The sequence below is a fragment of the Peromyscus eremicus genome, chromosome 3 (assembly GCF_949786415.1).
Source record: "Peromyscus eremicus chromosome 3, PerEre_H2_v1, whole genome shotgun sequence".
In the NCBI taxonomy this organism is placed as follows: domain Eukaryota; kingdom Metazoa; phylum Chordata; class Mammalia; order Rodentia; family Cricetidae; genus Peromyscus; species Peromyscus eremicus.
This window is the reverse complement of record NC_081418.1, coordinates 8,083,792-8,098,352: the sequence shown is the minus strand read 5'-3', so window position 1 is coordinate 8,098,352 and position 14,561 is coordinate 8,083,792. Positions and strand designations below refer to the sequence as shown.

The window sequence follows — 14,561 nt, the reverse complement described above, 5'->3', positions numbered from 1 at the left end:
CCAGCTAGAATGGTTTGCCAGAAAACCCCAGGGGCCCAGGGGTTCACCTGTCTCTGTTTCCTTGGTGCTTAGGTTATAAGCTCTTGCTCATGAGCAGCTTTTTATGTAGTATCCTCATGCTTTCATGGCAAGTACTGTACATAACAATGCTTCTCCTCTACCATATAATTTGATTTGTATTTATTTTTAACTGAAACAGAAACATAAAAAGTGCACATGTAAGCATCTTGTGTAATGTGTAATGATCAAGTCATGCTAAACCCTTTAAGTAATTCCTTCATACAATTTCCTAAAAAAAGCTTTCCAGTGTATGATGTTTTTATAGGTAGAAGGTTTTTTGTTGTTGTAGCTTTGGGTTGTATTGTTCCCAAACACATGATTCTTGTGCTTCAGTCTCCAAGATGCCAGGGCACCAAGCAAATGTCACCGTACTGGGCTTTGAGCAAGTTCAAACTGCTCTATCTCATCCTATTCTATAATTATGCATAGCAACTCTTTGAAGAGATTTTAAAACTGAGTTTTGTCATATATATAATTATTGAATAATTTTGTTCAGGCATTTATGACTTTAAACAATAGTTTTTGCATAAATTTAGCTTGTTCAACTTTTTGAAAAAAAATGTTTCTTCTCTCTTAGAATACCATTCAGTGCCAAAACAAATACACACTCAACCATACACACTTAAATTTAAATCTCCATATTTAATGATTTTACAGTTTAGAGTCACTGCACATATGTGTATCTGCCAGAAATCTGTGAACCAGAGAGTAGTTGAAATAATCTATCTCATAAAATTGGCAAAAATACAAGGGGAAATTGTGTAATGTAGAAGGAAAAATCTCTAAAGGATCCTATTTCAGAGTTAGCTAAACGATGAAGAAAACTCAACAAGTAAGTAAAGTTGAAGGGTTTATCTTGAAGGCCATTTTATTCTCCCCATGTCTTCCTTCATTCTTTAAAATCTATGGCCTTCTGGGCTTGTTTCAACCATCCACTGTTATGTTTTCCCCTCCCTAGAATGGCATCTCAGTGGGTGTTTCCCATAAGCCTGAACAGTCTTCTTTAGAGCAGTGATTTATAACTGACATGCACCCCAAAACTTTGGTTTCTCAGATATTGATAATGTTATGAATCCATTTAAATTGAAGACCAAAAATTTAATGGATATTCCTATTTCTGATGAAAAACAAAACAGATGTCTTGACAGTGGGCCTCCATATTTTATGAAAGAAACCTAAAGCTTAACAGATGGGACTTATTCACTTAGCACAATGCTTCGCTTCCACTTCATTTCCTTCCATCACATCCTAAGCTGCTTTGCCAACATAGTTTTGTGCCCTGAGTGGTATGGAGTCCATGACCTTGTCTATTTTCCAGATGACCTCTCATTTTCATCCCTGTGTAACTTTCCTACAAGACTTACTTTATGTTCTCCCAACAGTTTAAATATAACCAGTGGCAACAATATTCTATAAAAACCATAACAGTGGTGAAAAACTCAAGAAGTCCTTGGCAAGGCTATACTTAAAAATAACAATCAGTTCTTTTCAAATTGCACACTGAAGGTAGTTATATTCAAAGAAGATAATCTTTTGTTTAAGGAATGAAAAGTGAATAAACATTGACCTATCCATTGCTATTGTCTATCTACAAGGCAGAAAGGATGATTCATTCTGACGACTCACTAAGACTCAGTGTTGCAACACCAGTATGTAAGAAAAAGGTGTTCCAGAAAACAATTTTTTGTCATTCTTTGTTAGACAGTATAACCTTCAGTGCTTACCTTCCCTAACCTAACACATTCAGAATATGACCTACTCTCTTTTCCAAGATCAAGGTTCTTGCTATCTGACATATTAGAATATAGAAAGCCTGGACTTGGAACATTAGACTCAATTTTTGCTTACTTAAAGGAAAAGTATGCTTTTAGAAGTCTTTATGAATCTTTAAAGACACAACTTCTATCTCAATATTCCAGTTGATAAAAGAATGAGTACTGTGCTGACAATCATTACATTTATGTCAAGGTCAGCACATTGAGAGCTAACGTTTTCCCCAAAGGGATAAACAAATGAATGAGTAGACTTGATTGAAAAATGGGTGGTGGAGGGGGGAGGCTGGAGGGATGGGAGGAGGGAAGAGGTGGATCTGTGATTGTTATGTAAAATGAATAAAAAATTTCTTAATTAAAAAAAATGAAACGTGAAGGAAATGGACTATGAGATGATGTTTGAAAGCAACAGAAGTACAGGGGCCTAGACAAATACGATCTAGTTACTAAGGACTAATTTATAATTATTATAACAATAAATAAAGAAATGAGATTTTATTTCCAAAACTCATAGAGACATGTATCATCTATTCATGTCCTATGTATTTGATGACTGAAGGTAGGTAGGAATTGCCTTTGGATTGCTGAAGAGAGAAAGGAAAATGGCATCTTCTCAAGAAATGGAAGAGAACAGTGGAGACCAAGCTCCAGCTTGAGCATGCTGCTGTTTAACACACAGACAGCTTTGAGAGCATCAGGGTATTGTAACTATACAATGATCTTTCATGTCTCTAATTTTATAATTCTCAAGGCTTCCCTCTATCAAAAAACAAGTTTATGTCAAATTAATGAAATAAAACAAAAAGTACTTCACTTGCTATTTTAAAAATTTATTGCTTTACCTGATTGAAACTAGCTCCAATAAACTTTTATTGCAGTCAATTATTTTTGCTTTTATAAAGTTGATAAAAAAACACTTGGAAGAAGGTAGAGTCTCTAAAGAATACCAAAGTTTAAAGGGCATGGGAATCCAAATAATTGTGGAAATATTGGCAATTGTGAGATATGTACAAGGTGAAACAAAAAAGTTAGACATAAATCTCCAACAAATGTATATGGCATTTCAGATGAGCAACACAGTTACATTGAGCATAGATTAAGTAAGCAATCTTATTTTTAATAACTTGAATTGAAAATAAGTGTGCAAAGAGTTCTTCTAAGAGCGAAACTAAAATGTGAGCTTGCATAAAATAAGAGTTTGCCCTGAGTTAAATACACCCCTCAAATGTTACAGACATTATGACTATAAATTAATTTACAAAGAAAAAATTTCACTGATTTGTGATCAACTTTTGAAATACAGGTGAAATTTTAATTTTGCTATGCTATAATACTGCAATGTATCATTCAAGTGGAATTTATATAGCTTGTTTTTGGCCTTTATGTTCTTATTTGATAGTGAAATACTATGTTTTGTTTACTTGATTGTAGACTAAAGGTTCCCAAACCACAACCGCCTCTGGGTCCCAGAAAAAAGTGAAGAGAACCCTGCCAAATCCCCCTCCTGAGGAGGCGTCCTCTGGAACACAGCCGACCTACGGCACAATGGGCACTGCGTCCAGGAGAAGAATGTGCAGAACCAATACCATGGCTCGAGCCAAGATTCTCCAGGACATAGACCGAGAGCTTGACCTCGTGGAAAGGGAGTCTGCCAAGCTTAGAAAGAAGCAAGCAGAACTTGATGAAGAAGAAAAGGAGATTGATGCCAAGCTGCGGTATCTGGAAATGGGAATCAACAGGAGAAAAGAAGCATTACTGAAGGAGAGAGAAAAGAGAGAGCGTGCTTACCTGCAGGGGGTAGCTGAGGACCGCGATTACATGTCTGACAGTGAGGTCAGCAGCACCAGACCAAGCCGAATAGAAAGTCAGCACGGCATTGAGCGACCAAGGACAGCTCCCCAAACTGAATTCAGCCAGTTCATACCACCACAAACGCAAACTGAAGCTCAGCTGGTTCCTCCAACCAGTCCTTACACACAATACCAGTACTCATCGCCTGCTCTTCCCACCCAAGCACCCACCCCGTATACTCAACAATCTCATTTCCAACAGCAGACGTTGTACCATCAGCAAGTCTCACCTTACCAGACTCAACCAACCTTCCAAGCGGTGGCAACCATGTCCTTCACACCTCAAGCTCAACCTACTCCGAGCCCACAAACATCGTATCAATTACCATCACAGATGATGGTAATACAACAGAAGCCTCGGCAAACAACACTGTATTTGGAACCCAAGATAACTTCCAACTATGAAGTGATTCGCAACCAACCCCTGATGATCGCTCCTGTTTCTTCTGATAATACGTATGCTGTCTCCCATCTCGGGAGCAAGTACAATAGTTTGGATTTGAGAATAGGTTTGGAGGAAAGAAGCAGCATGGTGAGCAGTCCAATATCAAGCATATCTGCAGACTCTTTCTATGCAGACATCGACCACCACACTTCAAGGAATTATGTCCTAATAGATGACATTGGAGAGATCACCAAAGGGACAGCAGCACTGAGCACAGCATTTAGTCTTCATGAAAAGGATCTGTCCAAAACAGACCGTCTCCTTAGAACCACGGAGACACGGAGGTCTCAGGAAGTGACAGATTTCCTAGCACCTTTGCAGACTTCCTCAAGACTGCATAGCTACGTGAAAGCGGAGGAGGACTCGATGGAGGACCCGTATGAGTTAAAGCTTCTGAAACAGCAGATTAAGCAGGAATTTCGTAGAGGGACGGAGAGCCTAGATCACCTTGCTGGTCTTTCACATTATTACCATGCTGATACTAGCTATAGACACTTTCCCAAGTCTGAGAAGTATAGCATCAGTAGACTCACCCTTGAAAAGCAAGCAGCCAAACAATTACCAGCAGCCATACTTTACCAAAAGCAATCAAAGCATAAGAAATCATTAATTGACCCTAAAATGTCAAAGTTTTCACCTATTCAAGAAAGTAGAGACCTTGAACCAGATTATCCAAGTTATATGAGTTCCAGCACTTCATCTATTGGTGGCATTTCTTCTAGGGCAAGGCTTCTTCAAGATGATATAACATTTGGCCTCAGAAAAAATATTACAGATCAACAAAAATTTATGGGCTCATCACTTGGGTCAGGACTAGGCACATTAGGAAATACCATCAGGTCAGCACTCCAGGATGAAGCAGATAAGCCATACAGCAGCGGGAGCAGGTCCAGACCTTCCTCTAGACCTTCATCTGTCTATGGGCTTGATTTATCCATTAAGAGGGAATCTTCCAGCTCATCGCTAAGACTGAAAGCTCAAGAGGCTGAAGCTCTTGATGTCTCCTTTGGCCATTCATCATCTTCTTCCAGAACTAAGCCCACCAGCTTACCAATCAGCCAAAGTAGAGGAAGAATACCAATTGTGGCCCAGAATTCAGAAGAAGAAAGTCCACTCAGTCCTGTTGGCCAACCAATGGGAATGGCCAGGGCTGCAGCTGGACCTTTGCCCCCCATATCTGCAGACACAAGGGATCAGTTTGGATCAAGTCACTCATTGCCCGAAGTTCAGCAACACATGAGAGAAGAGTCACGGACACGGGGGTATGACCGTGACATAGCATTCATCATGGATGACTTCCAACATGCTATGTCTGACAGTGAAGGTAAATGGGGCCTCAAACTACCGTGTTACTCTCAAAACTCAAACTCGTACCTTTCTGCATGTTTAATTTTCTTTCTCCAAGGATGCAGTTCATCTTTCTTGGTGCAACTTGTGCATGTTTATTTCAGTTTTATTTCTTGTATGTGTACTTCTTGTATGTAGATTCAGTGGCATGTTTCTCTTTGATTATTTTTAGTTTATTATTTTAGTCTGTTTCTTGATTGTTGGCTTGATTTGTTTTGTATATCATTTTTTAAACAAATATTACATAATTCTATCAATAAAATATGGTCATCCTTAAAATATATAACTGGGAAGATTTTCATTGTATGGTTCTTTCCACTTCAAAAATATATTTTGACATATTTAATAAATTTTCCTAAAATCACTAAGGTTTAGAGCCATTCAGTAATAGTACTTGATTCTACTATGAATGGAGATGAGTATTTGCTTCATCAGAGCTTGTTCTCTTATGGAGAGAGCTTTTGCAACAACTTGACGTTAGGATAATGTAGAATTTTATCATTGTCATTGAATAGATGTGTTTCATCTTCCTTTATTATGAAAATTATTACTGACAATTTTGTATATTTAGTGTTTTACATTAGAAAGTTTCACTCTAATTAAGAAATTAAAATAATTTTTCAGTATATATAAAACATTCTGTTCAAAACTGAATAAATATATGGACTGCTTTTGCGGCTGTAGCTGTCTGGAGTCTTGCCTCCTGCTGTACTGTGGAGTCTAGTCCTTCCTGCTGTACCCCTTTGCCATTTCCTTGCCTTTTCTTTTTGCCCCAAAGTGTCTTGCTACTTTTTTGGTTGAGCAAGTACATACTATACTAAAGTTTCTTTAAAGTGGAAATTCTTATAGAAATATAAAGATTTTCAAAATTATTTTGTGAAGTCTATGATGTTAGATATATAATTTTTATTTATTTTATTGATTTTTTTTAGATGGATCCTATTCTGTAGCCCATGCAGGCCTGGAACTCATTATACGGGTCAGACTAGCTTCAGATTTATGGTGACCTGCCTATCTCAGGCCCATAAGTGCTTGTATCAAAGACATGAGCCACTGTACCCATCTTGTATATTGGTTTGTGTTTGAATATATGTGGGGCTGAAGCCCTGGAAATAAAACATGTCTAAACACATAAAAATATTATTTCATTCATTTGGATACTAAAAAAATACTAAACTGATGTGAATATCCTCCCATTTGTATCTAACTTGCTCAGTTAAAAACTCACATTAAAATGTGTTTTCATAAAGAGCATTTTCTTTTTTTATTCTGTATGTAGACACAGATATGATTTTAGAACTGAAATATAGACTGTTTGATGAACTGAAGAGGGAGGTCTGTGGGCCTGAGGTAAAAGAACCATTTGTGTTGCTTATGAAGTTCTGATCACCACGTTTCTTTCAAACCTGTTTTTTTCTCAACAGGCGATTGGTTGACCATTTTTATTGACAGTTTGTTATTTGAGTAAAACATTTCATTTGTGTGTATCTGTACTAGGCTAATATTTTAATTAATCCATTTAGCTTACCTGGAATTATGATACTATGTGGAAACAGTTGTTCTTTTAGTCTAGTACATATTTGATACTCATTGTATACATGTAGAATGACTGTGAAAAGGAATAAGAAGCCATTCAATGGCCATATCTGTAAAAATAAAACAAGAACTCTTGGAATTACAGAGCAACTCAATACCTAAAGGATATGAGCACGAAGGTGACAGTTACCTGGAAAGATTTTGACAAATGGAGTTATTCCTCAGAAATGTGTCTTTAGCTTGGTGTTAGAGATGTAAATGTTTGTAACTAGTCCCAAATGTGGCATTTATTTGATTCCACACAAATTAAATTAGCCAAGTCCTTTTTATTTCTAGAATTTTGTATATAGCAGTAATCACTGACTGAACTCTTGTTTCATGATAATATGATAAGAGAGCACATACCCTACACAGTAGTAAGGTGAATAAAGATTGTGCCCAACTGAAAAGACAATTGGAGGGAAATTTAAGAACTAAAATATATTTCAAAATGAAGCAGACAAAACTCATTCATTCATAAAGAATATCAATAGAGAATTAGGTAAAGGGCTATAATAAATTGAATTATGTTAGTAACTAGTGATTGCATTGTACTGGATATCTTTAAAATACATGCACAATAAAATGTTACATATTTTCATTGTTTGTATTTTATACAAATACATGAAGTTTTGTAGTGATATAAAAGCAAAGAAAATTATTTGCATCAGCATAGAACATATATGTTACATTTTATAAAATTCATTTGTAATATGGTTCCACTACAGCAGATCAAACACAGGCTATTAGGAATAGATAACCCTGCACACCTGGCACTTCGTGAGGAAGACAGAGTCACTCTATCCGGTTACCTTAGATTGACTCTGCATCCTATAAAAAAATGATGCATATCTTTTCCATTCAGTTACATATGGAAATAGTATTAGAAATAACAAAAATCAAAACAGGTCACCAGAATTAGAGATAAACTGACAAAACCTGGATCAGGTTGAGGTTCTGTCATCTTTGTAGTATCTAAAAACTCCTAAAACACATTTAAACAGTTGCATTTAAAAGGTAATTAGAGAAGTTATATATTCAAATGAAAGTCTATACTATTCAGGATAACCACGTGTTGAAAACATGATGAATCATTACTTTCTTTTTTAAAAAAACTTAAAAATGAATGATAAATATATGTAATACCTATACAAAATTATTTTCACCTAAGGGATGTTAAATATAATCTACTAAATTCACAGATTGATGACTATCTGGTTTATTTTTTTATTTATCAAGTAGTTGCTATACTGAATAATTTTGTAAATTTATTCACTCAGCTTCAAATTAGTACTGTGGTTTACCAAAATAATTATCCAGTAGACTGTGAAAAGAATATTGAAATCTATGAATTAGGTATAAGGACAGGTTATTAATCTAAAACTATCATAATTATGATATTTAGCTTCTTTCTTTTGATGGTGACAAATAACTCTATGCTTAACACAAAAAATTATTAAACACTATGCTCCAAATAAGATGGAGGAAAAAATTCTAAGAGGAGAAAATAACAAAAGAGATATGAATTTCCTCTTCAAGCAACTACTAGTCTAATGGGCAAATCAGTTAAGAGTATATGTAGCCTCAATCAAAGCATTAAGTCTGAAATGGGTAAAACAGTGCTATGTCACCCTCTCATTCCATGTTTCCATGGGAGAGGTGGTGTGATTGAGGACCAGTGGTGTGCAAGGCTACAGATGTGCACCTGAGCAGTGGTGCACACACTGACTGTCTAACCCTACCATCCAATAAATACTGGAAAAGGCAGTCTCTGGAGAAATTCTTAAGGACACAAAAAGCCACCTTGAACAAGATAGAGAGAAGAGTTCAATCTGTGACATTTTAGAAGCTGCCATTTCAAGAAAATAATATATTGAAATCATCATGTATCAGGTTGAGCAAGGGAACAGGTCCTTTCATTGCCATTTGAGAAACTACAATATATTGTTTCCAAAGGCTATTAACTGAGATGGGGTAAGAACATAGCCAAAGAATGTCAAGAAGAAGCAATTTATGCTAAGTCCAGTGTTAACCATTCAGTAAAATGTAAGTTTTAGTCACTTTGCAATACCCTAAAGAAACCTGGAAAGTATTGATATAACTAGGTGAAATTTTTAAATTTGTATTTGAATGCTTTAAATGTGATTAAAATTGCAAAATATACTATCAAGTTTTATCATATTGGTAAGTTAATAAAAAGTAATTGTCAAATTTCTAATTTAATGTTAAAATTCAGATAATTATAATTTTATTTATATTAAAGATTCTCACATACATACCAATTTTAGATATATTTTTATTATTAAGCTATAATGATCTTGTAGTACACGTATTTTTAGCAATGAAACATAGGATATCTTAGCATTAAATGCTTTTCTTTACTTATGATTGTCAAAGAATTGTCATATTTTCAGAAATATATATTCACTTGGTGTTAAAACCAGAAGCCATATGCGGCTGCTTAAAAGTGGAAAGTTAAGAAACACTGCATATGCACATAGTGCATTTCCTGTTGACTTTTGGTCATACATGGTGGGTTGTAGGATAAGGTTTCTAAGTGGGAATTGATGGACTTAAGTTGACCAAAATTATTCTTATATACTTTTATTTATTTATTTATTGTCTTCGAAATTTCATTTATACTGATTTAAAATGTAATTTTGTGTTGTCTTATTTTACTGAGGTGTTGTGCATATATGTACCTCTTTTTCTTTAGATTATTCTGTTGTATGAAAATCTGTAGATACTATTGGAAATGTTTCTAGCTCTGATGGGAGTTATGTCTGAAATGCATGCTGTGGTCAACAAGCCCAGTGCATGCTAATACTGCAGACCATTTGCTTCCCTCTATCACCTGTATTAGTTGCGGTTGCAATGTATGATGTTTCCTTGGTCTCCAAAGCCTATCACTTACGTCGGGAGGAAACGGATTGGTTTGATAAACCCAGGGAGTCTCGGTTGGAAAATGGCCATGGTCTGGACCGGAAACTGCCAGAAAGATTGGTTCACTCTAGACCCCTCAGTCAACATCAAGAGCAAGTAAGTGTGAAATTTTACAGTCTCTTGGACTTGTTAGCAAAAAGATTTGGTACTAAAATAGACGAGTCTGTTAACCTAAATATTTGCCAATCAAGTTCAAGATTGTTTCCTTTCAGTAATTTAATGAAGAAAGTACTTTATTTTATTAATTTGATGGACATTTTGATGCTTCTACCAGACAATTGGAATGATTCATTCATGCAATAGATGATTATTGTATGGATAAACCATCTCTGGTACTGAATAAAGGAAAATACATGGGCTAATGAAGAGGTTGCAAGAACATTGTGCAGTATAGATATATGTGAGTAAACATTCCTTTTTCTTGTTTTTAACATACTCTTGTTTAGGGTTATATTGACTAAATGTTTACATACTTTTCTTTATTTTGTATTTTAACATACATTGTATTGAATTTTATTTTCTTGTTGCTCTTAATATTGTATTTATAGTTATGTTTTAACCCTTATCATAAAGATTTAGCTAGGAATGTCCACAATAATGAAACGAATATAATTATTATTTATTGGCCATCTGGGTCTCTGTAGCTTAGTACTCCCTAAAAGCCTGGACAAAGTCAATGGAATGTTAAATATGTTAACAAAATCATAATAACACCTGCTATAGAAACCACAAGTCTAAAATTCCCTTTGCCATCAAATACTGTTCCCTAGATACTCAAGAGTTCTTCAATTAAATTATTACCCAATGTTATTTGAGAATATAGTGAGGTAATCTGTATCTATTCCTATAAATTTTGAAAATTATGTTCTGTTCTACTTAGATAAATGAAATATATGTATTGCAAATGACATTTTGTTTTTAATTTTCTGATATTGACATATACAAATCAGTAACTTTGACTGAGGACATAGTACATCATATCTTAAATATGTACTTATAGACTAGTGTAATGCAAAAATAAAGCAGAAAGGGTTTATTGAAGATTGTTTCATAAAATTCTGGCTAGTTCAAGAAATAGAAGCATAAAGATCCTTGTTAATGAATGTAACAATCATAATATATTTTATTGCTAATAGAAGTCTTACATTTTCAAAATGAACCTTTGCATTAATACCCATTGAATTATAAAACAATATGTAATGATCAAAAGGACAAATACATAAAGTTATAAACTACTATAAAGTGAAGAGCCATACAAGTACTCCCAATAGCCAAGACAGGGAATATAGCCTGCCCCAGAAACTTGCATGCCCATTTTGAATCATAGCCTCTTCTTCAACAAGTAACAAGCATGTTGATTTTTATGCCAATAATGTGTCTTACTTTATATGTTTTCTAAATAGATTCTATATAGAAAATAGCATATGCCTTAAATATATAGCATTACAAAGTTTAATTACATGTTAAGTTTATGCTTTCCTGTATTGATATTTGACTTCAAATACTGTTTTCTCCTTTAAATCAAGAACTTTATTTGGCCTATAGGCATTTTCATTTTATTTACGTCTTTGTATATCTGATAATAAAAGGTAATACTTAGCTCTTGATACTAATAAATGAGGATGCTGTTACTTGAAACCTGAACAAGAAATTATTCTCATGACGTGCTCTGGGGGAAAGAGGATAAAATCCAATTGACTAATCCAAACATGAATTTGTCTTCTATAAAAATTTATACACAAAGCACTACATGGATACAGGATTATTTCTGAAAAAAAGTATTAGATTTACAGTCATATTAACTACAAATTTAACAAAGCAGTATTTGTTTCCTTTCAAATGTTTGTACTTTTCAAGAGAAATCCAAATGTTCTTTGTGAAATAAATAGACCATGTAATCTTATTTATTTTTAAGGTTTTTCTTTATAAAGAGGATCGATATCCTTTACATGATAGTTGTAAAAGTAAGTCACTATATATTGGCTATAACAGTATTCCCCGCTGTCAAGTAAAGTACATGTCATCTGCAAACCCTATGGAGCTCCTGCCTTTGGTATATTGAGCTCATGAAGGGGCCATGCTTTTTCGTATATTTGTAGCTGAACATTCTGTTTTCTCTCTCTAGACTCTGGTTACTTTGCTAAGCATACTGGTCATTCAGGTTCTCATGAATAAGCCCCCTCATGCAATAGGACATCTTGCTACAAAACTGGAGAAAGTCTCTTTCCCTTATGCTTTGGTATAAACTGTGTCATGTCTTTGACCATGATCATATACAACATAGCAGCTCTCTGCCCTACACACCCTGACATGTAAGTGTGCAGTGTCCAGTATAGTGTGGGGAAACAGGCCAACATCTGTTCCCTATATTGAGCATTTGTGCTAATCAAAGAGGATGAATGTGTAAATAAAGCTATGCTAATGCAAATTTAATTACTTTATAAATATGCAGACTCGGCCCATGAAAATATTTGTGGTTAGGAAAGAACACTGCATTTTCTGGTATACATGCAGGTGACAATCTTGTTGATGTAGAACCATCAGAAAACCGTAACAGCAGAGTCTAGCACCTTGGTGCATCACTTAATCTCCTTTGTCCCTTGGTATGCTCTTGATAATACTGATTTCATACAAAACAAAACCAACCAACAAACAAAAATCAGATGGCCTGTAAGTCTATTTTCTAGAAGGCTCTGTCAGTATTTGCCTTGAATTGTGATTCTTCTGTCTATTGGCTCATTCATGTCAATCATAACTATAAAAGTTTAATATTTTAGTAAGTGAACTCATGATGCTGGTTGTAAAGTCTTAAAAATTGTGGAATTGTGTGGAGACACTCTAAGGAAACCACCATGGAAATGAAGTATCCTAACATCACAGATATTGATTAAAATGTGATAACGATTTACTGATTTTTTTTTTTTACTGATAAAAACTCTCATGAACACACTAGGAAGCTTGCCTATTCTTGCAAAATGCAGTCTGTGCATTATGATTATATCTGCAGTAAGAAAACAGAAAGAAACCCTAAATGCAAAATAGTGTTGTCTTAGTTTATTTTTGACCAATTGAGTAAATGACTTAAATTGTCATTAAATGTACATGAAGTCAAAAAATCACTGAAATCAGAGTCAAGTGGTGTACACCAACTTTAAGGAATAATATCAACAATAGTATACCCAGGAAGAGACCTAGTAGGACCCAGCATCAATAGTGTAGTAGTTTCCAGAGGCCTCAAACCAGACCAATGACTTTTTGCAATGAACATTTGTAAATAAATATATGTGGACAAAGGGGTTTATGGCATGACTCACTATGTCACACTGCAGCTTCTATGATGAGATTTTTAATTTTTTTCTCTTTTATTTTTTTTCCTTTTTTGTTAAATTTTGTTTTGCTTTATGAGGGGTGCAGAGGCTGAGGGCTAATGCAAAGGAACTGGGAAATGAATGGGATCAAGATACATGATGTAAGAGACACATAGAATAAATTAAAAAACAAACAAACAAACAAAAACAACCCTCCCCCCCCAAAAAAAAACCAAAGTCCAGTATTGTGATAGTGTGGAAACCACACATACAAGAGCAGCTTTAGTGTTGCACCTTCTGCTTTAGAAATTCCTGTAGGAATAAGAAATATCTCCATCAGCAACATAACCTTTGAATATAAAGACAGAATCAGGGAGCATTTGCATGAACAAAGTCTTTATTCATTTAGACAGAACTATTCTGAACTAGAATCTAGTAGATATCCTCAGTGGAAATTCACAATAAAATTCAAGTACCTTAAATCTAGCACAGACCTACTTAGGGTGATGGAGATGTGACAAGAGGGGATATTCTGAGATTTCTCCACTAATTCCACATAATTACTTAAAGTTAAGAATGCCTTTCCATTTCCTAACTTTCAAGTGCAGAATCAAGGGCTGGATTTTCTCAATATAAATTATTTATTGTCATCAATAATGAGTACATATTACTGTAGTCAGAAACATCCTTGAACAGCAGATATACATGCACATTGATTTCCCAAATAAGACAAGTCAGTCTTCAAGAGTGATTGATTGTAAATGAAACATCATAATGAACTCAGAAACTGATTTAATCATTATGCAGTATGAGTGTAAATTCTTCAATTGCCATCACTCACGAATCTTCGGGTATATTTTCATTGATGTAATTGGTGTGCTTTGAATTGAGCAAGTGTAGTTCTGCATAATGTATTTCAAGGGTTTTTATTACTTATTTTTTTACCGAATCCCTTCTATGTCCTAGATTCTGCAGATGAATGGCAAGACAATGCACTACATCTTTCCTCATGCAAGGATAAAAATAACCAGAGACTCTAAGGACCACACAGTTTCAGGTAAAGCAACCTGAACTATCTGATCATTTCTAATTCTAATGTCATATTGACATATGTATTTGTATTGCAGTTTAAATGACTCGTTGAATTTTAGAAAACAACCATTTATATCTATTTTAGCACATGTCCCAAAATAACAGGCTATTCATTTGAACACAAAAAACATTAATGACATGATTTTTGCATGAAGAGTCACTAAGTGGT

General features: G+C 34.7%; 1 protein-coding gene across 2 annotated transcripts in view; it reads left to right on the top strand.

Annotated features, from left to right (window-relative positions):
• The first annotated feature begins 3,268 nt into the window (after nucleotides 1-3,268).
• Nucleotides 3,269-14,561, top strand: part of Pclo (piccolo presynaptic cytomatrix protein) — an 83,158-nt gene continuing 71,865 nt past the window's right edge. Inside the window, exons 1-3 of one of the 2 annotated variants that reach the window (XM_059257267.1) lie at nucleotides 3,269-5,451; nucleotides 9,952-10,088; nucleotides 14,267-14,357. In XM_059257267.1, coding sequence (XP_059113250.1) covers nucleotides 3,378-5,451; nucleotides 9,952-10,088; nucleotides 14,267-14,357 — 2,302 coding nt within the window. In that variant the 5' untranslated portion in view covers nucleotides 3,269-3,377. Of the gene's footprint in view, nucleotides 5,452-9,912; nucleotides 10,089-14,266; nucleotides 14,358-14,561 lie in introns of both variants that reach the window. The other variant, XM_059257265.1, reaches the window with a different exon arrangement.